The sequence below is a fragment of the Bufo bufo genome, chromosome 4 (assembly GCF_905171765.1).
Source record: "Bufo bufo chromosome 4, aBufBuf1.1, whole genome shotgun sequence".
NCBI lineage: Eukaryota > Metazoa > Chordata > Amphibia > Anura > Bufonidae > Bufo > Bufo bufo.
Window position 1 is genome coordinate 613,987,205 of NC_053392.1, and position 25,532 is coordinate 614,012,736.

At 42.6% G+C, this 25,532-nt stretch overlaps 1 protein-coding gene across 1 annotated transcript; it reads left to right on the plus strand.

Annotated features, from left to right (window-relative positions):
• Positions 1-38: 38 nt before the first annotated feature.
• On the plus strand, positions 39-25,109 carry LOC120999378 (gastrula zinc finger protein XlCGF7.1-like). The gene is made up of 4 exons (XM_040430247.1): positions 39-79; positions 163-286; positions 24,256-24,862; positions 25,088-25,109. The coding sequence occupies exons 2-4, from the start codon at positions 202-204 to the stop codon at positions 25,107-25,109; spliced, it is 714 nt and encodes a 237-aa protein (XP_040286181.1). The 5' UTR covers positions 39-79; positions 163-201.
• The last annotated feature ends 423 nt before the right edge of the window (positions 25,110-25,532 follow it).

Consider the following 25,532-nt stretch of genomic DNA (forward strand, 5'->3'; position numbering starts at 1 on the left):
GCCTCCACCTCATTCCCTGATACATGAGCAGAAGATCCTAGAACTTACCACCAGGATCACTGAGCTGCTGAGCGGAGAGGTGAGCGCTGCTGGGTATGCTGGGACATTATACAATAACGCCAAGGGAGGGGTCTGGTAATGACTGTATCCTTGTGTTGTCAGGTTCCTATAAGGTGTCAGGATGTCGCTGTCTATTTCTCCATGGAGGAGTGGGAGTATTTAGAAGAACACAAGGATCTGTACAAGGATGTCATGATGGAGAATCAGCAGTCCCTTACATCACCGGGTAAGAGGAGACCTTCCATGACTGTAGAGGAGAGAACAGTTTTAAAAGTTAGTGTTGAAGAAGCGATTGTAGATCCACTGTGCCACTGAACAGATTTGGCTTCGGGCTACTCTAAAGGAAGTTATCTAATTGGACCCCATGCTTTTCACCCTTTTATTAATATGGACTTTACTGTGGGAAACCACCAGGCCACCTCTTCTTGGAGTAGTTTCTATTCAGTGGCTGCTCATCCAGAAGTGTAATCAGGAAACAAGCTGAGGTCAGGGCAGGTAGTGTTTGTGCAATACAGTAAACAGTCCAAAAGTCAGGCAGCAAAGGGTGAAATCCTGTTAAAAGGAAGAGATCAATACATGGCAAATGAGCAGAGTAATGATGCACCTTCGCAGGAAACTGGCAACTAGTACCTAATACTCAGGCACCCTTCCACAGGGGAGGGTGCCTAAAACAACCCTGGCTAGTCATAAGCCAGACAGATTAGGACAAACACGAGCTGGACCCTAAAGAGACAGAGGAGGTACACAGTCTTGAAGCAAGTCTAGTGGTGGTTTTAGGGTGACACGTTGCACCAATATATGGTGGGGAAGATCTTGTAGGATATGGAACTGTGCTCTATTATAGGAAAGGAATTGTTGCTTTTGGCTTATTGTACAATCTGTTCTTTAATAGGATAGAAATATATCTAGCAAATTATATGTCAGACTCTAGAACCATCCGGGTTAGGAGAGGGGAGAGCCTTGTTAAAGGGATAGTCCGGATTCAGAGCTGAACCCTGACCTATCCCTATTTTCACCCAGGCAGCCCCCCTGACTTGAGCATCGGAGCAGTTCATGCTCCAATGCTCTCCTTTGCCCTGCACTGAATTGCGCAGGGCAAAGGCATTTTGTGAAGTTCCGGTGACGTACCGCACTCTCCTTTGGGCTGCCAAGCGGAGGCTTCCGCCTAGCAGTAAGCCCGGTGACATCACCGGCACTGATGGGCGGGCTTAAGTGCTGCCCTAGCCTGTAAAATGGCTTGGGCAGCGCTAAATCTTGCTCATCAGAGCCGCTGACATCACCGAACACACTGATGGGCGGAAGCCAACTCCCGGCAGTTTGTTTTTGTAAATAAAAGAGCCTTTGCCCTGCGCCATCCTGTGCATGAACTTCTCCGATGATCAAGTAAGGGGCGATGCCTGGGTGAGATTATGGGTATGTCGTTCATTTCAATGTGTATATGCAGGGGATGCCCCAATAGGTTGTTGAAGATGGATTGTGAAAAATAGATGAAAATAATTGATCAAAAATAGATTGTTTGAGACTGATTTATCAGATACAAAGATTTTTGCACTGGTTTCTATTCTCCATGTCCTCAAGATGATGCTGAAGTGTGAATATTTAAACATACGTTCTAAAAGTGCACATAATTGTTATCTCTGCATCCAAAAGGACACAAATTATGAAATTATCACCCATTTTATGCCACACAGTATGTGCTCTAAAATGTAAATAAAAATCAGTGCAAGAATTGCTGTCAATTAGTCCCACAAAAAAACAACCCAGTTTTTTTTACACAAAAGTTTCTAAAGCATATACAGTATAACATGTCACTTAAAGTAAGGAACAATGCAGCTCTAAATTCCACCCACAACACTGTCCCTACCTACTTGGATGATCTTTCCTAAACGGCAGCCCCCAACTGGTCGAAGGTCCATAACCTGGATAAGTGCATGGGACCTAAACGAGAGGGGAAACAAAAGTCAGACAGGCCAGAGAATAAATGTCAGAAACAAAGTGAGAAATAAACTAGGAGTCCAATACCAGACACCGTTAATACCAGGAAGTCACGTCAGGGGTCAAATCAGCAGGCAAAGGCGAAGTCAGGGTTAGTTGTCAGAAATCCAGAGGAACAAACAGTGAAGCAAAACATTCTTGTGTGGCAAAGAGGACCAATCACAGGCAACTTTGGCCAGAAGTTGTCTGTTTAAATACAGGAAGCACATGATAGGTTGACCAGTCACAGCAACCAAATAGTGGTGGCTAGAGGCTAGGATCACACCATAATACATAATAACTAGCAACTAGTCTCTTAGTACCACCATTCCTTGGGTGTTCACTTCACACTGAATCATGGATCTCACCCATGAAACTGGCTAGGGATGAACAATTTACCTTTAAAGGGTTTCTACCACCTCGTTTTGACATAATTAGCTGTCCGCTAGTGTCTGCTCTACCAAACAATGCTATTATAATAGCTTTTTGTGCAGCCATTTGCCTAAAAAACAAACTTTTATTGATATGCACCTAGAGGCTCAGTCTACTCACAGTCTGCCTTCACAGACATCTCGGTCATCGGCGCAGGCGCAGTGGAGATGTCTGTTCAGGGAGCGGTCAGACATTCACTGCGCCTGCGCCGAATACAGACGCGCACGGCGCGAGAATTCGTCCACTGGCTCAGATGGAGGATCGGATTCCAGAGGAGATGGGCGGGCTGGAGGGACGCGCTGGGCGGCATTTTCTGTGAGTAGACCGAGCCTCTAGGTGCTGAAAAGACACCCGCATAGCACCTAGAGGCTCATTAGCATATCAATAAAAGTTCGTTTTTTAGGCAAACGGCTGCACAAAAAGCTATTATAATAGCATTGTTTGGTAGAGCAGACACTAGCGGATCACTAGTGTCTGACAGCTAATTATGTCAAAACGAGGTGGTAGAAACCCTTTAAGCATGTTCTCAGGGGCCAGTTCTGATCTCAGATGCCAGATCAGAGGAGATAGCAGAAATGACAATCCCTGCAGGCAGAATAGGTTCTGGTTTGGATTCTGGGGAATAATGGTCTAGGCAATTTCTAGATAAGGCATCTGCCTTAATTTTCTTAGACACCAGCCTGAAAAATAATGCCCACAGAGCCTGTCTGGGATTCTAAAAAAGGCAAACTGTTGTGATCAGTAAGGACAGTTACTTGATGTTCAGTTACCTCCAGAAAGTGCCACTTCATGCCTCTCTTCAAAAGTCCCCTTGATGACAAAGAGCTCTCTTTCAGTCTGGAAAAATTTACTAGGAGAAAAAAAAAATACATGATCTGAGGTTAGTTAGTAAGTGTTAATGTACTTTGTGAAAGCATGGGTGTCACCCGCATCTCAGAGGCATCAACCCGCACCACAAATGGTCTGGTCAGATCAGGCTGGACCAGAAAAGGAGCTTCCATAAAACATTTTCTATCCCCTTCAAGCGACAGTCGTTTTGGACCAAATGGCGGAGCCCATTTTTCAAATCTGACATGTGCCAGTTTATCTGGTAATAACTTTGGAACGCTTTTACTTATCCAAGCCATTCTGAGATTTTTTTCTCGTGACTCATCATATTTCATGTTAGTGGTGAATTTGAGTTGATATGTTTTAACTTCATGCATAAATAAATCCAAAATTTGCATAAAATTTGGGAAAATCTGCTATTTTCAACATTAGAATTTCTCTGCTTTTAAGATGGATAGTGATACTTTATAAAATAGTTATTACTTTACATTCCCCATATGTCTACTTTATGTTGGCATCATTTTGAAAATGTCGTTTTATTGTTTTAGGACGTTAGCAGGCTTAGAAGTTTAGAAGCAAATTTTAAAATTTTTAAGAAGATTTCCAAAACCCACTTTGTTAAGGACCAGTTCAGTTATGGAGTCACTTTGTGGGGCTTACTTAGTAGAAACCACCCATAAATTACACCCTGATTATACAACCTTTATTAACCCTTTAGGTGTACCACAAGAATTAAAGCAAAATGGAGGGGAAGTTTTAAAATGTAATTTTTTTGTGCAGATTTTCTATTTAAATCCAATCCTGTAACACAGCAAAGGTTAACAGCCAAAGAAACCTCAATATTTTTCACCTTAATTCTGAAGTTTACAGAAACACCCCATATGTGGTCGTAAACTGCTTTATGGGCACATGGCGGGGTGCAGAGTGAAAGGAACACCATATATTAATGGAGGGCAGATTTAGCTGGAATGGTTTTCTGGTGCCATGTCACATTTGAAAAGACCATGAGGTACCCCTAGAAATAAAATCCCCAAAAGTGACCCCATTTTGAAAACTACCCCCCTCAAGGAATAAATCTGGTAGTGAAATAAATGCTTTGACCCAACAAGAGTTTCATAGAATTTAGAAACACATGGCTGTAAAGATGAAAAATTTACTTTTATTTCCAATATAAAGTTGCTTTAGTGTCAAATGTTTCATTTTCACAAGGGGTAACAGGAGAAAATGCACCCCACAATTTGTTATGCATTTTTTCCTGAATACGTAACACCCCATATGTGGTCATATACCGCTGTTTGGGAGTACAGCAGCATTCAGAAGGGAAGGAGCAGCATCAGGATTTTCATACATATAACTTGCTGAAATGAGTTTAGGGCCCATAACATTTCTATTACTTCACCAATGTAGCTGTTTGGGGGCTTGATTTTTGCGGGACAGGATGTAGTTTTTATTGGCATTCTTCATGTTTGTATACAGTACAGACCAAAAGTTTGGACACACCTTCTCATTCAAAGAGTTTTCTTTATTTTCATGACTATGAAAATTGTAGATTCACACTGAAGGCATCAAAACTATGAATTAACACACGTGGAATTATATACATAACAAACAACTGTGAAACAACTGAAAATATGTCATATTCTAGGTTCTTCAAAGTAGCCACCTTTTGCTTTGATTACTGCTTTGCACACTCTTGGCATTCTTTTGATGAGCTTCAAGAGATAATCCCCTGAAATGGTTTTCACTTCACAGGTGTGCCCTGTCAGGTTTAATAAGTGGGATTTCTTGCCTTATAAATGGGGTTGGGACCATCAGTTGCGTTGAGGAGAAGTCAGGTGGATACACAGCTGATAGTCCTAGTGAATAGACTGTTAGAATTGGTATTATGGCAAGAAAAAAGCAGCTAAGTAAAGAAAAACGAGTGGCCATCATTACTTTAAGAAATGAAGGTCAGTCAGTCAGCCGAAAAATTGGGAAAACTTTGAAAGTAAGGGCTATTTGACCATGAAGGAGAGTGATGGGGTGCTGCGCCAGATAACCTGGCCTCCACAGTCACCGGACCTGAACCCAATCGAGATGGTTTGGGGTGAGCTGGACCGCAGAGTGAAGGCAAAAGGGCCAACAAGTGCTAAGCATCTCTGGGAACTCCTTCAAGACTGTTGGAAGACCATTTCAGGGGACTATCTCTTGAAGCTCATCAAGAGAATGCCAAGTGTGTGCAAAGCAGTAATCAAAGCAAAAGGTGGCTACTTTGAAGAACCTAGAATATGACAGATTTTCAGTTGTTTCACACTTGTTTGTTATGTATATAATTCCACATGTATTAATTCATAGTTTTGATGCCTTCATAGTCATGAAAATAAAGAAAACTCTTTGAATGAGAAGGTGTGTCCAAACTTTTGGTCTGTACTGTATGTCTTTTTTATCACTTTTTATACAAATTTTTTTGGTAGGTGAAGTGGGCAAAAATGGCAATTCTGTCAGTGTTGTTTATTTTTAATTTTTATGGGGTTACTCTTGCAGTAAATATTATATGATTAATTTGTTCTGTGGGTTGATATGGTTATGGCGATACCAAATTTATATTTTTTAATGTTTTACTACTTTTTCAGAATAAAATCACTTTTGTGTTAAAACTAAATTATATCTTTCTTTGCCATATACTAAAGTTCATAACATTTTTTTTTTTTCCCCAATGTAGCTGTGAAGGGGCTTGTTTTAGTGGGTCGGGCTGTAGTTTTTACTGGTATATACGACTTTTTCATCACTTCGTCATTGTTTGTTACATAATTTTTTTTACAGTGTTCACCACACGGGATTAGTAACATGATACTTTTATAGATCAGGTCATTACGAACGCGGCAATACCAATCATGTGTTTTTTTATTTTTTCATATGAGAAAAGACAATTATTTTATTTTTATTGAAATATTTATTTTTTTTTACTTTTTTTTTTACACTTTTTTTGCTTTTCATTTTTTTTTACACTTTTTTCTTGGAGATCCAGTGGGTCTATTGCAATGCACTGGATTGTCACTGTTACATTTACACCAAGCCCGATCAGCCTTAGGTACATGGCAGCCCAGACGCCTTTGTAAGTTACTTGCAATTTGGACATACAGTTATGTCCAAATGCGTAAAGGGGTTAAAGGTTCACAATCTATTCAGTAAGTATTTTCAATATAACTGAAAAAGTTTGATGAATTTAAGGCAATAGGCTGCTAGGCTTTTGGCGAAGAGGGTGGGCCCAATGATTGAGGTCTGAGATGAAAATATAATTTGCATATCTCCATGAAAAACACAAGCTGCTCCCTATCACCTATGAAGTAATCAGACAATTTATCTTGGGGTTCTTAGGGTTGTGAGGAAACTGTCGCAATGGGTGGAGACATAGTAATTGCCTTGTGTTGGACCCTTTTCACAATGTCTTGGATCAGTTGAGTGAGACCATGCATTTGGTCTGCCAAGGACCTCATTTGATCCATCCAGAAAATAAATATCAGCACCAAAACGAAAAACAAACTTGGAGTATAATACCAGAAAAATCAATAGCAGGAAGTCATGCCAGGAGTCAGATCAACAGGCAAAGCTGGTCACGAGTGGATCAGTATTGAGAAATCCGGAGGTACAAACAGTGCAGCAAAACACGCTTGTGTGGCAAGGAAGACCAATTGCAGGCAACTGATTGATCCAGCTTCCCTGGTCCCTGGCCAACCCTAGAGACTGGTAACCAAATGATGCTGCCACCACAGTGAAGCCAGGATTGCCACAGGGGCGCAGGAAGCTAAGTACATGACATAACCTATACAGATTTGGGAAAACCATAATCGTACTAACCTGCAGAATAAAGATAACATATTCTTAAGCCATATGGTAAACAGTGCTAAATTTTTAATGCAAAATTATTGGTTGCAATGCTGTTGTTTTTTCACATTCCCATTTAGAAAGAGTTAAAGGGGTATTCCGGTTGGAGCAAGTTATCCCGTATCCACAGGATAGGGAATTACTATCAGATCGGTGGGCGTCCTACTGTTGGGATCACCACTGATCAGGGGAACGGGTGCACCATACCCCCTGCAGGCTGCTGCCCTGAAATGACCGAAGAGGCTCGTCGCACAAATGCGCGCGGCCACTCCATTCATTTCTATGGGAGTTCCAGAGATAGACAAGCATGGTACGTCACTTCAGTCCTTTCAGTGGAGCAGCAAGGGGCCTGCAGGGGGGTATACAGCCCCCGTTCTTGTGATCGGTGGAGGTCCCAACAGTAGGACCCTGTGGATAGGGGATAACTTGTTCCAACCTGAATATCTCTTTAATGAAAAATAATCAGTAAGTTGTATGTGCACTAAGATTGGCGAAAAAATGATTCTTCCTAAAATCCAAAAATGGGTAGGCAGTAAAATGGTTTAGGGGATTCAGAGGCTGAGAATTGAAAAAGATAGGTGTAAGTAAAAAAAGAAAGAGGAAAGTAGTTGTCATAATATGTACAGAAGATGTAGCAAAACTTGTTGAAAGGAAAATGGAGTTGTTGGCCAAGACGACCAATCAAATCACTTCTTTAACTTTGCAAAGGCTGCCTAAAAAATTATAGTTGGAATGGTAGTGGTTGCCACTAGCACCAGTTTTAATAATTTCTAATAATTTTTAATAATTTAATAATTTCTCCTATTTACTTTATTTTTACTGGCTCGACTGATTAAAGAAAAAATTGGATCTGGGAAAGTAAGAAAATTTTGTTTCATTTTCCAGGCCAAGACAGGATAAAATATTCCAATAAGCATCTCCATTTCTCTTCCTACTATCAAGCAGAAGATAACAATACCACACAAGCTAATTCAATAACTCCTAATGTACCCTCAGTTCTTCACAGCGGAGATCTATCCACCGATACTGCTGGACACAAGAAACCTTCATCACTGATTGGCAGAATAAGAACTAAACAGAAACGTGGGAAACATTTTAAAAGGAAATCTAATATTTTCTTGCTTGAGAGAAATCATGGAGTGAAAAAGTCATTTTCATGCTCAGAATGTGGAAAATCTTTTAGCAAGAAATTAATTCTGGATGGACATCAGAGAACTCACACAGGAGAGAAGCCATTTTTATGTTCAAAATGTGGGAAATGTTTTAGTCGGAAATCACTACTTGTGTACCATCTAAGAATCCACTTTGGGGAAAAGCCATTTTCATGTCCTGAATGTGGGAAGTGTTTTAGTCAGAAATCGGATCTTCATAGACATCAGCGAGCTCACACAGGGGAGAAACCATTTTTATGTTCAGAATGTGGGAAATGTTTCAGTCGGAAATCACATCTTGTGATCCATCTAAGAATCCACTTAGGGGAAAAGCCATTTTCATGTCCTGAATGTGGGAAGTGTTTTAGTCAGAATTCGTATCTTCATAGACATCAGAAAGCTCACACAGGGGAGAAGCCGTTTTCATGTCCTGAATGTGGGAAATGTTTTAGTCAGAAATCGGATCTTCATAGACATCAGAAAGCTCACACAGGAGAGAAGCCATATTCATGTTCAGAATGTGGGAAATCTTTTAGTCAGAAATCACATCTTGTTAGGCATCTGAGAATTCACACAGGGGAGAAGCCATATATGTGTCCTAAATGTGGTAAATATTTTCGTGTGAAATCAGTGCTTACGGAACATCTAAGAACTCACACCGAGGAGAAGCCATTTTCATGTCCTGAATGTGGTAAATGTTTTAGTCTGAAATCATCTTTTGTTAGACATCAAAGAGTTCACACCGGGGAGAAGCCGTTTTCATGTTCAGAATGTGGGAAATCTTTTAGTCATAAATCATATCTTGCTAAACATCAGAAAAGAGAAGTAACTACTGGTCAGAAGTACAAGACATAATATAACTCACATGATCTTACTACGTATGGCAGGATCTCAGTCTGTGAATCAGTTATAGATACAAGCCATGTCTTGTTTTAAAGTTGACAATAATGTGAAGAGAAATCTAGCACTGCAACTCCAACAGACCAGTATAGAAGTTGCTAATATGATTCAGACCCAACGGTCCTTACTTATAGCATAGTTTGATTGGGGTGGCACACTTGTCAACCCATTACACAGGTGTCCTAAGGTGAGCTGGTTTCATAGTCTTATAACAAGACTATTACTCTTGTCATAAGACTATGAAACCAATAGATGGTGCTGTTCATGAGTAGTGTTGATTGCAAATTTTCCATGCAAATGGTTTTTCAGCTGAAAAACAAGGCAGATTCTGCTCATTTGCATGTCTTTCCCATATGCCCATGTTTATGCAAATGAGTTTTTACATGACAAAACTGTATAGAAAGGTTATTGAATATTATGTTAGGACAATCAGAAAACTTTTTGTCTCCCTAATAATATTGATCTAGGTGCGCAGGTCCACACAAGCCATCCAACAGATCTGAAGTAATTTTGAGGCTTACTGGCTCTCAGTCAGATGAGAGCTGGTTTGGGATGTCTCATAGTGCACAAGGTTGCCATTGTAAGGTATGCTGACTAAGCGTGTCATCTGTCCCATGGATAGATTGATGGCTTGCATATACCTGGCTTTTGGAATATAGCCTTTGTGTGGTTGTCTATTGTATGTCGTAGATAATAGGAGTCCAAGACGCATTCAGCCATCTGTCACCGCCAGCTCTCTGAGAAGGTCTGGCAGATGTTCTTCTGTACCTCTTGCATGATGTTCTTTGTTTTGGTTTCACTTTGTGATCTTCTTTCCTTCTCCCAGCTGTCACCTATTTACACTAATTGCCTCCCTTTATATTCCCTCCCATACTGCCTCACTTTGCGGTTTATACTACTTCCTGGATTGAAGTGTTCACTGCTGGAGCCTTCTGTTACTGCTTGTTCAGATAAGTCCTTTCATGTATTGTGTTTCCTTTCTGGCTTGATTCTAGGTGACCCTGACTCCCTCCGTATTAAGTGCAGAGAGCTGGTGGTCGTGTCCCCTCACTATTATAGGGTTTTTCAGGTGTCACACAGTCTAGGTACGAGGGCATGCAATCGTCTACCTCTGAGACCCTTGTATGTGCTTAGCAGTCAGGTTGAGCTCTTAGGGTTTTATGCTCCTTAGTTTGGGATCAAGCCGGATTTTTATTCATAACTTCCAGCTATCTGCAACATCATCCGTGACATTATAAACCGCCATAACCGTCTTAAGCATGGATCCGGTTTCAGCCTTGATTGACCGCATGCAAGGTCTTTCACTGGAGTTAGCAGATCTCCGTAAAACTGTGTCTCAGTTTCAGGTGACCGGTTCTGCTTGCGTTCATGGAGCCTTGTTCCGAGCCTAAGATCTCGCTTCCGGATACGTTCTCCGGGGGTAGTGAGAATTTTGTTTGCTTTAGAGAGGCTTGCAAACTCCATTTTCGCCTACTTCCCCATTCCTCTGGTGATGAGGAGCAGAGGGTGGGGATCATTATCTCGCTGCTCAGGGATAACGCTCAGTCTTGGGCCTTTTCGCTGCCGTTGGGGGCACGGCCCCTCCGATCGGTGGATTCATTTTTTGTAGCCCTGGGGCAGATATATGATGACCCGGATCGTATTGCTCTGGCTGAATCTAAACTGCGTCTTTTATGCCAGGGTAAACAGTCCGCAGAGATATATTGTTCTGATTTTCGGAGATGGGCAGCTGATACTGGTTGGAACGATGCTGCACTCCAAAGTCAATTTTGCCATGGTCTTTCAGAGGGATTGAAAGATGCATTTGCTTTTCATGAGAGACCTGCCTCGTTGGAGTCTGCCATGTCTCTAGCTGTTCGTATTGACAGGCATCTTAGAGAGAGAGGAGAGACCACTTCTTTCTGTCATATTCAGTCCAAGGACAGTGGGGCGGTCTCATTCAGTGCGCAGGGGCCTCAGTCTCTCTCAATCCCCTCTGAGCAGGAGGCCATGCAGCTGGGTTTGCTTGCCTCTGATAGTAGAGGATTCAGCTCTCAGAGGAGGGTTTGTTTCTGTTGTGGGGGGTATAAATCATTTGGCTAATGTTTGCCCCTCTAGGAGATTCAGGGAGTTTTCTGAGGGTAATAAAGAAACAAAGAGAAAAAAACTCTCTAAAAACTTTCCATTTGCTACTATTGGCAAGGTTAATGCGGAAATTGAAGGTTTGCCGTTTGCTTGTAATTCCCGTTTTGTCCTACCTGCCAGGGTGGCGCTAGATAGCAAGAACATTGTTTGTGAGATTTTTGTAGATAGTGGAGCAGCTGTCAATCTCATTGATAATCAATTTGCTATAACACATGATTTCCAGGTATGCACTTTGGAAAAGGATATACCTGTTTTTGCTATTGATTCCGCTCCACTTTCTCAAAAATCGTTAAAGGGCATAGTTCACAATATCCGTTTGACTGTGGGTGATGCTCATGTTGAGGATATGTCATGTTTCGTCCTAGGCGGATTACCTACTCCTCTAGTGTTGGGGCTACCCTGGCTCACTAAACATAACCCCACCATTGATTGGCAAGCAAGGCAAATAAATGGTTGGAGTGACTTTTGCAGAGAGAATTGCCTCACGGCATCTCTTTCAGAGGTTTCTACCAAGACTGTACCATCTTTTCTCTCTGAATTTTCGGATGTGTTTTCCGAGAGTGGTGTCCAGGAGCTGCCCCCTCACCGGGAGTACGATTGCCCTATTAATCTCATCCCAGGCGCCAAGCTGCCAAAATCACATTTATACAATCTCTTTCAACCTGAAAGAGTCGCTATGCGTACTTATATCTCTGAGAGCCTGAGAAAGGGACACATCCGACCTTCGAAGTCACCTGTTGCCGCTGGTTTTTTTTTGTTAAGAAAAAAGATGCCTCTTTTAGACCTTGTCTGGATTTCAGGGAGCTGAACTGTATCACAATTCATGACCCATATCCGCTTCCTCTGATCCCGGACCTGTTTAACCAGATTGTTGGGGCTAAAGTTTTTTCTAAGTTGGATTTAAGAGGGGTATACAACCTAGTCAGGGTCAGGGAAGGGGACGAATGGAAGACGGCCTTCAATACCCCTGAGGGTCATTTCGAGAATTTGGTTATGCCCTTTGGTTTGATGAATGCTCCGGCCGTCTTCCGACATTTTGTGAACAGCATTTTTTATCATTTAATGGGGAAATTTGTACTGGTGTATCTAGATGACATTTTGATTTTTTCTCCTGATTTTAAAACTTATAGGGACCACCTACGTCAGGTCTTGCTCATTCTGCGGGAGAATAAATTGTACGTTAAACTGGAAAAATGTGTGTTTGCGGTTCCGGAGATTCAATTTCTTGGTTTTCTTCTCTCCGCTTCTGGTTTTCGCATGGACCCTGAGAAGATCCGCGCTGTGCTTGATTGGGAGCTTCCTGAGAATCAGAAGGCGCTGATGCGATTTTTTCATTTTGCCAATTATTACAGAAAGTTCATTTTGAATTATTCATCTGTTGTTAAGCCACTCACTGATATGACTAAAAAGGGGATAGATTTTTCCTCCTGGTCGGTACATGCGCTTAAGGACTTTTCTAGTATCAAAGAGAGTTTTGCTTCCGCTCCCATTTTGGTACAACCTGATGTCTCTCTACCTTTTATTGTTGAAGTGGACGCTTCTGAGGTGGGTGTGGGTGCGGTCTTATCTCAGGGTCCCTCTCCTGCCAAATGGCGACCGTGTGCCTTTTTCTCAAGGAAACTCTCCTCCGCAGAGAGAAATTACGATGTGGGAGATAGGGAGTTGTTGTCCATCAAATTAGCTTTTGACGAATGGTGCCATTGGCTAGAGGGAGCCAGACACCCTATTACCGTGTTTACCGACCATAAGAATCTGGCCTACTTGGAATCAGCCAAGCGTCTGAACCCGAGACAGGCCAGATGGTCTTTATTCTTTTCTAGGTTTAATTTTGTTGTCACGTTCCGCCCTGAGGTTAAAAATGTGAAGGCTGATGCCCTGTCACGTTGTTTTCCGGGAGGGGGGAACTTTGAAGACCCGGGTCCCATTTTGGCTGAAGGGGTGGTCGTCTCTGCTCTTTATCCTGATTTGGAGGCAGAGGTTCAGGCAGCCCAGGCAGTGGCTCCTGATCTTTGTCCTCCTGGGAGGTTGTTTGTGCCTCTCGCTTTACGACACAAGGTTTTTAAGGAGCACCACGATACTGTCCTTGCTGGGCACCCGGGGAGTAGAGCCACAGTGGATCTCATTGCTCAGAGATTCTGGTGGCCGGCTCTTCGTAAGACTGTTGAGGGTTTTGTGGCAGCCTGCGAGACCTGCGCTCGTGCCAAGGTCCCTCATTCACGGCCATCGGGTTCTCTCCTCCCGTTACCCATTCCTTCCCGTCCTTGGACGCATCTGTCCATGAACTTCATTATGGACCTGTCTCGTTCCTCGGGGAAGACTGTGATTCTGGTAGTAGTGGACCATTTTAGCAAAATGGCGCATTTCATTCCCTTTCCTGGGTTATCCAATGGTAAGACGCTGGCGCAAGCATTTGTTGATCACATTGTTAGGGGCACGCAATTTGTTTCCAGATTCTGGAAGGCCTTCTGTTCTCGCTTGGGGGTTCGGTTGTCGTTCTCTTCTGCTTTTCACCCGCAGTCGAATGGCCAGACCGAACGCGTCAATCAGAATCTGCGCTGTTTTATGGCAGAGAATCAGGAGGATTGGTGTTCTTTTTTGTCCCTTGCTGAGTTTGCTTTAAATAACCAGTCGCCAGGAGTCCTCTGATAAGTCACCATTTTTTGGTGCATATGGGTTTCATCTGCAGTTTGGGACATTCTCTGGAGAGGGGTCTTCTGGTTTACCTGATGAGGAGAGATTTTCCTCTTCTTTGTCATTTATTTGGCAAAAGATTCAGGGTAATCTGAAGAGGATGAGTGAGAGATATAAGTGTGTGGCGGATAAGAGACATGTGCATGGTCCGGACCTGAATGTGGGTGATCTGGTGTGGTTGTCTACAAATAATATCAAACTGAAGGTTCCCTCCTGGAAGTTGGGTCCTAAGCTTATTGGGCCTTACAAGATCTTGTCCGTCATCAATCCCGTTGCCTTCCGTCTTGATCTTCCTCAGACTTGGAAGATCCATAATGTTTTTCACAGGTCCCTATTAAAACCTTATGTCCAACCCACTGTACCCTCCTCTTTGCCTCCTCCTCCGATTGTTGTTGATGGTAATCTTGAATTTCAGGTCTCTAGGATTGTGGATTCTTGCATTATCCGCGGTTCTCTCCAGTACCTCGTTCATTGGGAGGGTTATGCTCCTGAGGAGAGGATGTGGGTCCTAGTGGCGGACATTAAGGCCACTCGTCTCATCAGGGCTTTCCATAGGTCCCATCCTGAGAAGGTCGGCTCTGAGTGTCCGGAGTCCACCCGTAGAGGGAGGGGTACTGTCACCGCCAGCTCTCTGAGAAGGTCTGGCAGACGTTCTTCTGTACCTCTTGCATGATGTTCTTTGTTTTGGTTTCACTTTGTCATCTCCTTTCCTTCTCCTAGCTGTCACCTATTTACACTAATTGCCTCCCTTTATATTCCCTCCCTTACTGCCTCACTTTGCGGTTTAAACTACTTCCTGGATTGAAGTGTCCACTGCTGGAGCCTTCTGTTACTGCTTGTTCAGATAAGTCCTTTCATGTATTGTGTTTCCTTTCTGGCTTGATTCTAGGTGACCCTGACTTCCTCCGTATTAAGTGCAGGGAGCCGGTGGTCGTGTCCCCTCACTATTATAGGGTTTTTCAGGTGTCACACACTCTAGGTACGAGGGCATGCAATCGTCTACCTCTGAGACCCTTGTATGTGCTTAGCAGTCAGGGTGAGCTCTTAGGGTTTTATAGGGGTCACCTTTATGCTCCTTAGTTTGGGATCAAGCCAGTCGGATGTTTATCCATAACTTCCAGCTATCTGCAACATCATCCGTGACTCCATCCTTTTAATGCTGTTTCCAAACCATTTTGATGGGGTTTCCATCAATTTATAACCTGTTTTTGTGAACCAGACACTCTTTCTTCTTCAGAGCAGGGGGTGCCTGGTTTGATGCTCGGGCACCTGCAGTATTCGTCCAAGCACTCGGATGTGCTGAGCAATGCTCAATTTCTCTTCACATTTACATAGTTGTTAAGGTTCTAAAAAGACAAAAATCCATCAGGTCCAACCTATAATCCTGCGATATTGATCCACAGAGCAAATCCCTGGATCCATGTCCATCTTCCTTTTAAAAAGGGGTTGGGACAAAAGGGAAAGGGCGTGTAGAAAATAATTTCTACACATTGTAAAAGGCCTCAATGTTTTTTTGAATTAGAAAGTCATTGTCACGGATGTTCCCGCGACAGGTAGCAGGAGATCTGTGAGACTGGCAACAGGTTGTTTGATCTGACATGTTTTCCTTTTGGATCAAATGAAGTCTGTGTTGTTTCTGCTGCTTGCCACACCTTCTTTCCCCAGGTGTGGCTATTTTGGTCATTTACCTTCTCTATGTATTGTTGTTTCTCCCATTATGCTATACGGTTCATATCTTCTGTTGGACTTGTGGTTAGCTTGTGTTTGGTTCTCGGCTGAGTTCTTGGTGCTACCAAAGCTTCATTGAAGATAAGTGTTTGATTTTCCTTTTGTATTCTGTTTATATATATATATATATATATATATATATATATATATATATATATATATATATATGTGTGTTGCCTTTCCCTGTTGTTTGTCATTAGGCCTGAGGGAGACTCCTGTTCATCCTTCCCTTTGGAGGAACAGGTAGACTCATACAGCCAATGCATTCCAATACAGAAGTATTGGAATGCATTGTAAAGGATTAGACTCCCAAAAGTTCAAGTCCCAAAGTGGGCCAAAAAAAAAAAGTGAAAAAAAAAAAGTTGAAAAAATAAAGTTTTCCCCCCCAAAAAATAAAAGTTTCAAGTAAAAATAAACAAAAAGTAATTTCCCCAAATAAAGTTAAAAAAGAATTGGGAAAAAATAGGGAAAAAAAAGTATGCATATTAGGTATCGCCATGTCCGTATCGACCGGCTCTATAAACATATCACATGAGCTAACCCCTCAGATGAACACCGTAAAAATAAAAAAATAAAAACTGTGCTAAATAAACAATTTTTTTGTCACCTTACATCACAAAAAGTACAACAGCAAGCGATCAAAAAGGCGTTTGCCCACCAAAATAGTACCAATCTAACCGTCACCTCACACCGCAAAAAATTAGCCCCTACCTGAGACAATCGCCCCAAAAAAAAAAAAATATGGCTCAGAATATGGAGACACTAAAACATAATTTTTTTTGTTTCAAAAATGATATTATTGTGTAAAACTTACATAAATAAAAAAAAGTATACATATTAGGTATCGCCGCATCCGTGACAACCTGGTCTATAAAAATACCACATGATCTAACCTGTCAGATGAATGTTGTAAATAACAAAAAATAAAAACGGTGCCAAAACAGCTATTTCTTGTTACCTTGCCTCACAAAAAATGTAATATAGAGCAACCAAAAATCATATGTACCCTAAACTAGTACCAACAATACTGCCACCCTATCCCGTAGTTTCTAAAATGGGGTCACTTTTTTGGAGTTTCTACTCTAGGGGTGCTTCAAATGGGACATGGTGTAAAAAAAACAGTCCAGCAAAATCTGCCTTCCAAAAACCGTATGGCATTCCTTTCCTTCTGCGCCGTGCCGTGTGCCCGTACAGCAGTTTACGACCACATATGGGATGTTTCTGTAAACTACAGAATCAGGGCCATAAATATATTTTTTTTTTTGCTGTTAACCCTTGCTTTGTTACTGGAAAAAATGGATTATAATGGAAAATTTGCCAAAAAAATGAAATTCTGAAATTTCATCTCCATTTGCCAATAACTCTTGTGGAACACCTAAAGGGTTAACGACATTTGTAAAATCAGTTTTGAATACCTTGAGGGGTGTAGTTTCTTAGATGGGGTCATTTTTATGCAGTTTCTACTCTAGGGTGCATCAGGGGGGCTTCGAATGGGACATGGTGTAAAAAAAAACAGTCCAGCAAAATCTGCCGTCCAAAAACCGTATGGCATTCCTTTCCTTCTGCGCCCTGCCGTGTGCCTGTACAGCGGTTTACGACCACATATGAGGTGTTTCTCTAAACTAAAGAATCCGGGCAATAAATATTGAGTTTTGTTTGGCTGTTAACACTTCCTTTGTTACTGGGAAAAATGGATTAAAATGGAAAATTTGGCAAAAAATTTAAATTCTGAAATTTCATCTCCATTTGCCAATAACTCTTGTGGAACACCTAAAGGGTTAACGGCGTTTGTAAAATCAGTTTTTAATACCTTGAGGGGTGTAGTTTATAGAATGGGGTCATTTTTGGGTGGTTTCTATTATGTAAGCCTCGCAAAGTGACTTCAGACCTGAACTGGTCCCTAAAAATTGGGTTTTTGAAAATTTCTGAAAAATTTCAAGATTTGCTTCTAAACTTCTAAGCCTTGTAACATCCCCAAAAAATAAAATATCATTCCCAAAATGATCCAAACATGAAGTAGACATATGGGGAATGTAAAGTAATAACTATTTGTGGAGGTATTACTATGTATTATAGAAGTAGAGAAATAGAAATTTGGAAATTTTCAATATATACCGTATTTATCGGCGTATAACACGCACTTTTTCCCCCTGAAAATAGGGGGCAAATGATGTATGCGTGTTATACGCCGATATAATGTTAAGAAGCCAAGTTGAACTAACGCTGCCCTCTCCCATGTTCCCATGTTCCCCTGTATCCCCATAGCACTTACTTAAGCTTCAATAGCAGGCAGAGCGGACGGCAGCAGTAACGTCACTCACTGACGTCGAGCGCCTGCTCCGCCCACTTTATGAATGAAGCAGGCGGAGCAGACGCGCGACGTCAGTGAGTGACGTTACTGGTGCCGTCCGCTCTGCCTGCTATGGAAGCGTGTTCGTAAGTGCTGTGGGGATACAGGGGAATATGGGAACATGGGAGAGCGCAGCGTTAGTTCAACTTAATAACAGGATAAGGATTCACGTTTATAAATCCTTCGGTGAGCAGAGGGCCGGTGTATTGGGGGACACTGTTATGAGGGGATCTGTGGATGACATATAGCAGTGTCATCCACAGATCCCCCCCATAACAGTGCCATCCACAGATCCCCCATAACAGTGCCATCCACAGATCCCCATAACAGTGCCATCCACAGATCCCCCATAACAGCACCATCCACAGATCCCCCATAACAGCGCCATCCACAGATCCCCCATAACAGTGCCATCCACAGATCAACAGTTGCTTTTACTGTCTTTTTACATTATTTACCTTATAAGTGGTAATAATATTAATAAAAAAAAGTTCTGAGCTACCCTTATTTTGCTTCAAAGTTCTTTATTTGAAATTTAATTTTTTTTCCTGAAATTTCCCTCTTAAAATGAAGGTGCGTGTTATACGCCGATAAATACGGTATATATATTTTTTTTATTTGTTATTTTTTTTATAAATAAAAATTAATTTTTTTTACTTCATTTTACCAGTGTCATGAAGTACAATATGTGACGGAAAAATAATCTCAGAATGGCCTGGATAAGTCAAAGCGTTTTAAAGTTATCACCACTTAAAGTGACACTGGTCAGATTTGCAAAAAATGGCCTGGTCCTTAAGGTGAAATAAGGCTGTGTCCCAAAGGGGTTAAATTATCTTGGTTACCAAGGATGCAAAATGTCTAAACACCCCTGCAGGGCTCCAGATGGCGACCAAAATGGTCGCCAATGCGACTTAGAATTTACAAATGGCGACAAGACTTTTTAGTCTTGTCGCCATTTGCGACTAGACCCACCGCCGCAGCTCTGCAGTTGAATACAGCGGCGGGGCACAGGAGCTGATAGTTCTCTGCCCCGCCGCCGATGTTCTATTCAGCAGCACAGTGGTGAAGGAGTCTCTTCCTCCCCCCTGTGCTGCTGCCGCCACCGCCAATAAGAAGAGAGATGGGAGGAGGAGGGGAGGGGCTGTGGCCACTGCGCCACCAATGAAGATAACTGACCTGTTAATACAAATACAGGAGGCGGGTGCTGGAGACAAATAGCCGGTACCCAACCTCTATGACAGGGAGCTGCACCTGAGGGGTTAACTGCAGAGGATCGCAGCTCCCTGTCATAGAGGTCGGGTGCAGCTTATTTGATTCTGGCACCCGCCTCCTGTATTTGTATTAACAGGTCAGTTATCTTCATTGGTGGCGCAGTGTGCCCCCCCAGTATAATAAACATTGGTGGCTCAGTGTGCCCCCCCCCAACACCCTAGTAGAATAAACATTGGTGGCTCAGTGTGCCCCCCCAACACCCCAGTATAATAAACAGTGCGCCCCTTCCCCCCAACATAATAAATATTGGTGGCACAGTGGGAAGTGCCAATGAGGGTTAAAAAAATAAATAAATATTAACTCACCTCCTCCAATTGATCGCGTAGCTGCCGGTCTCCTGTTCTTTCTTCAGGACCTGTGGTGACGTCACTGAGCTCCATCACATGGTCCTTTACCATGGTGATGGATCATGTGATGTCACCACAGGTCCTTTGACAGGTCCTGAAGAAAGAACAAGAGACCGGGAGCTACGCGATCAATTGGAGGAGGTGAGTTAATTTTTATTTATTTTTTTAAACCCTCATTGGCACTGCCCACTGCGACACCAATGTTTATTATACTGGGGTGTTGGGGGGGGCGCACTGCACCACCAATGTTTATTATAATGGGGTGTTGGGGGGGGGGGGCGCACTGCGCCACCAATGTTTATTATACTGGGGTGTTGGGGGGGCGCACTGTGCCACCAATGTTTATTATAGTGGGGTGTTGGGGGGGCGCACTGCGCCACCAATGTTTGTTATACTGGGGTGTATATGATGTTTATTATATTGACCTTCTACTAAGCATTCTGTATTAAAGAATGCTATTATTTTCCCTTATAACCATGTTATAAGGGAAAATAATACGGTGAATAGACTTTAATCCTAGCAACCATGCATGGAAATCGCACGGTTCAACCGGAAGGACGGATCCTGCATTCTGGTATTTTGAATGCGGATCCGGCACTAATACATTCCTATGGGGAAAAATGCTGGATCCGGCATTCAGGCAAATCTTTTTTCGCCGGAGATAAAACCGTAGCATGCTGCGGTTTTATCTTTTGCCTGATCAGTCAAAATGACTGAACAGAAGACATCCTGATGCAAACTGAACGGATTACTCTCCATTCAGAATGCATGGGCATATGCCTGATCAGGTCTTTTCCGGTATAGAGCCCCTGTGACGGAACTCTATGCCGGAAATGAAAAATGCTAGTGTGAAAGTACCCTAAAATATTAAGTTTAAATCCCCCCTTTCCCAATTTTACATATAAAATATATAAACAATAAATAAATAAACATATTACATAGCGCTATGTCCAAAAAGTCCAAACTATTAAATTATTAAAAAATATCTCCTATGCGGAGAGCATTCGCCATTTTTTAGTCACCTTGTCACCCCAAAAAATAGGATAGGACTGTTCTATTATGGGCCGAATGTTTCATAAAATGCGAAATGCACGCGCCTTTTTTCGGTGTTTTTTTATTATTATTTGCGCGGTATTGAGTATAGCAATACTTTTTTATGGTGACGAAAGTGAATAAAAATTTTGGTATCAAAACAACCCTACGCCAATCTGATCGGCGTAGCGTTGTCACGATACCAAAAAATTTAATTTGGCTCCTAAATTTTTACGTTCAGGAGCCAATGGCTACTAGGTATTTTTTTTAGTCTGGAGCACTGCCCTGGCAGCAAAAGTTTTGAAGGGAACACATAGACAATATTGACCACATTAGGTCTGGATTAAAGGAAATGCAACCAGTGGAGATGCTGTATGTGGTCTTGATGTGAACTAAACATTCACTTTTAGCCCTACCAATGTGTTGATTGCTGCTAAAGGTTAGTCATAGTGGCCATAACAGGTGACAATCACATCAGCTGGAGTCACAACAATTGGTACTTGAAGTTATTTATTAGTTGCTACTTGAAATGTAGATATTATCCACAGAGTTGAAGATGAGGTTAACCTTAGTTATAGAATATTTTTTTTTTAGCAGATAGATGTAAAGTGTTGTGTCTGTCTGACAAAATGGAAATAACCCTACCTACTTGGACAATCCGCCCTAAACGGTGGCCCCCATCTGGTTGACAGTCCTTGCACAGGACCTACACTAGAGGGGAACAGAAGTCAGACAGGACAGGCTGGAACCAGAGAATAAATGTCAGAACCAAAATAAGAAACAATCTTGGAGTATAATACCAGGAAGTCACATCAGCAGGCAAAGGTAAACTCAGAAGTGGGTCAGAGATGCAAACAATGGAGAAAAACATGCTTGTGTGGCAAGGAGGACCAAAACTGTGGCCAGCAGTTGCCTTTTTAAAGCCAACATGAGGCACAAAATGCTGATACCAAGCCCAATTGGTCCAGCTTCCCTGCTCTTTGATAGACTTACCAGCCTCAAGTCATAGAGGCTGTTACCCAAACTATGCCAGCGACGCAGCTACAGCAAGGTCAAGATTGCAGAAGGGGCGCAGGCAGATAAGTACATGACATAACTAGGGTTGAGCGAACCCGAACTGTAAAGTTCGGGTTCCTACCGAACTTTACGGTGTTCGGCACCCGAACCCAAACATTTCAGTAAAAGTTTGGGTTCGGTGTTCGGGTAATATTAATATACCATCGGATCGGAGTTTTCTCCAATCCGATGGTATATTTTAACTTGAAGCGTCCCCATCACCATGGGAACGCCTCTATGTTAGAATATACAATCGGATTTGAGTTAGATCGTGAAAACTCAGATCCGACAGTATATTCTAACACAGAGGCGTTCCCATAATGATGGGGACGCTTCAAATTAGAATATACTGAAAACTGTGGACATAACGGCCACCTGCTGCCTGGCAGCACTTGATATCTTACAGGGGGCTAATTGTGCACCTGAGGGGTTAATTGTGCAGATCACAGCCCCCTGTAAGAGATCAGGTGCTGCCAGGCAGCAGGGGGGGCCAGACCCCCCTCCCTCCTCAGTTTTAAAATCATTGGTGGCCAGTGCAGCCCCCCCTCCCTCCCAGTATTAAAATCATTGGTGGCCAGTGCGCCCCCCCCTCCCTATTAAAATCATTGGTGGCTAGTGCGGCCTCCCCTCTCCCCCTTCCTAATTAAAATCATTGGTTAACAACCCCCCTCCCCCCATCATTGGCGCATTGCTTATAGCACAGACCTGTCACTTAACAGTAGGAGGAGCGCCCGGCCGGCCACAGACAGCGCACGTAAGTATAATGCTTCTAAAAGTGCTAAGTAACCATGGCAGCCAGGACTGCAGTAGCCTCCTGGCTGCCATGGTAACCGGTCGGAGCCCCAGCGATTAAACTGGGACTCCAATCGGAACTGCTGCTCCGCTGCCACCAATGATGGGGGGGGGGGGGTTGTTAACCTGTGGCCACTGCCACCAATGATTTTAATTAGGGGTGGGGGAGAGAGGGGAGTCCGCATTGGACACCAATGATTTTAATAGGGGGGGGTGGGGGGTCCGCACTGGCCACCAATGATTTTAATACTGGGGAGGGAGGGGGGTCTGGCCCCTGCTGCCTGGCAGCACCCGATCTCTCACAGGGGGCTGAGATCCACACAATTAACCCCTCAGGTGCGGTTAATTGTGCGGATCACAGCCCCCTGTAAGAGATCGGGTGCTGCCAGGCAGCAGGGGGCAGTTATGTACACAGTTCTTAGTATACTCTAACTTGAAGTGTCCCCATCACCATGGGAACGCCTCTGTGTTAGAATATACTGTCGGATCTGAGTTTTCACCATCGTGAAAACTCAGATCTGATAAAGTTAATACTATTATTTTCCGTTATAACCATGTTATAACGGAAAATAATAAAGTGCGGGTCCCTATTGACTTTAATGGGGTTCGGGTTCGGGTCCAAGTTCGGATCAAGTTCGGGTCCCGAACCCGAACTATTTTTAAAGTTTGGCCGAACTCCCAGAACCCAAACATCTAGGTGTTCGCTCAACTCTAGACATAACCTATACATATTTGGGAAAACCATAATCACACTTACCTGCAGAATGAAGGTAACATATGTTTATGCCATATTGTAAACAGTGCAAAATTTCAAATGCAAACATCAATGGTGGCCCAAAATAGGCCGGCATTAAAGGGGCTTAGGGGATACAGAGGCTGTGAATTGAAAAGGATAGGTGTAAGTAAGAAAAGAAAGAAGAAAGTAGTCATCATAATATATAAAGCACAAATAAAGCATGACAGCAAAGACAAAAGAGATGTATCAAAACTTGTAGAAAAAAAATTTAATCAACCAATCAAATCACGTCTTTAATTTTCCAAAAGCTGTCTCAAAAAGATAGTGGGAATGAGATTTTTTGCCACTAGCACCAGTTATGATAATTTCTCCTATTTACTTAAAGGGGTTCTGCAGTTTGTTTAAACTGATGATCTATCCTCTGGATAGATCATCAGCATCTGATCGACGGGGAACCAACACCGGGGACCCCTGCCAATAAGCTGTTTGAGAAGGCAGCGGCGCTCCAAGAGTGCCGCGGCCTTCCCACTGTTTACTGCAGGCCCAATGACGTCACAACTAGTATCAATGGCCTGGGCAGGGCTAAGCTCTGTTCACTTGAATGGAGCTTAGCCACACCCAGGCCAGTTGATACTAGTCATGACGTCACTGGGCCTGTGGTAAACAGTGAGAAGACCGTGGCGCTCCTAGAGCGCCACTGCCTTCTTAAACAGCTGATCGTCAGGGGTCCCGGGTGTCAGACCCCCGCCGATAGGATGCTGATGATCTATCCAGAAGATAGGTCATCAGTTTAAACAAACTGCAGAACCCCTTCAATGTTTCTTGGCTTGCTATTGTCACAATACAGCTTTACTGATTAATAAAAAATAAAAAATAAATTGTTTTGGAAAAGTAAGAAACTTTTGCTTCATTTTTCAGGTAAAGACGGGATGAGAGTCTACCATAGGCATCTCCATTTTTCTTCCAATCATAAAGCAGAAGATAACAATACTACACAAGCTAATTCTATAACTCCTAATGCACCCTCAGTCCTTCACAGCGGAGATCTATCCTCTGATACTGATGGTCACAAGAAGCCTTCATTTAGTCAATCACAGACTGGTAAAACAAGAACTAAACATAAACGTGGAAAACATTTTAAAAGGAAATCTAATCTTTCCTTGTGTGAAAAAATTAACGGAGATAAAATGTCATTTTCATCGTCAGAATGTGGAATATCTTTTACCAGGAAATTCATTCTGGATGGACATCACAGAACTCACACAGGAGAGAGACCATTTTCATGTTCAGAATGTGATAAGTGTTTTAGTCGAAAATCACATCTTGTGAGTCATTTAAGAGTCCACACAGGGGAAAAGCCATTCTTGTGTTTAGGATGTGGGAAATGCTTTAGTCGGAATACGAATCTTCATAGACATCAGAAATCTCACACAGGGGAGAAGCCATTTTCATGTCCTGAATGTGGTAAGTGTTTTAGTCAGAAATCCGATTTTCATAGACATCAGAAAGGTCACACAGGGGAGAAGCCATATTCATGTTCAGAATGTGGGAAATGTTTTAGTCTGAAATCATGTCTTGATGGACATCAGAGAACTCACACTGGAGAGAAGCCATTTTCATGTTCAGAATGTGGAAAATCTTTTAGACATAAATCAAATCTTGCTAAACATCAGAAAACTCACATGGAAAAGGGAAGCCACTATAGGTCACAAATACAAGACATAATATAACTCACACGTTCTTACTACAGATGGCAGGATCTCAGTCTGTGAATCAGTTATAGATACAAGCCAGGTCTTGTTTTAAAGGTGAAGAGAAATCCAGCACTGCATGGGGATCCAGGGAAAATCTCTTTTATTTCATGTGATAAAACATCCAACAGACCGGTATATAAGTCGCTAATATGTTTCAGACCAATCAGTCCTTACTCATAGGATAGTTTGCTATTTGCTTCAAGGAAAGCGGCAGTTGGAGAGTTTGACTGGAGCGGCACACCTGTCAACCCATTACACAGGTGTCCTCAGGTGAGCTGAGGGACGATGGAAACCTCCCATTGATAACTATGCTATGAGTAAAGACTGTTGGGTCTTAAACTTGTAAACAACTGCACCAGTATATTGGGAGTGCTACTGCATAGAATAAAGATATTTTATCTGGATCCCTGTGCAGTGCTGGATTTCTCTTCATGTTTGATA

Coding starts and splice junctions, on each gene's coding strand:
- LOC120999378 (XM_040430247.1), top strand. CDS start 202: ATGGAGGAGTGGGAGTATTTAGAAGAACACAAGGATCTGTACAAGGAT. Junction 287..24,255: donor GCAGTCCCTTACATCACCGG/GTAAGAGGAGAC, acceptor TTCATTTTTCAG/GTAAAGACGGGATGAGAGTC. Junction 24,863..25,087: donor AAAGGTCACACAGGGGAGAA/GCCATATTCATG, acceptor TTCTTACTACAG/ATGGCAGGATCTCAGTCTGT.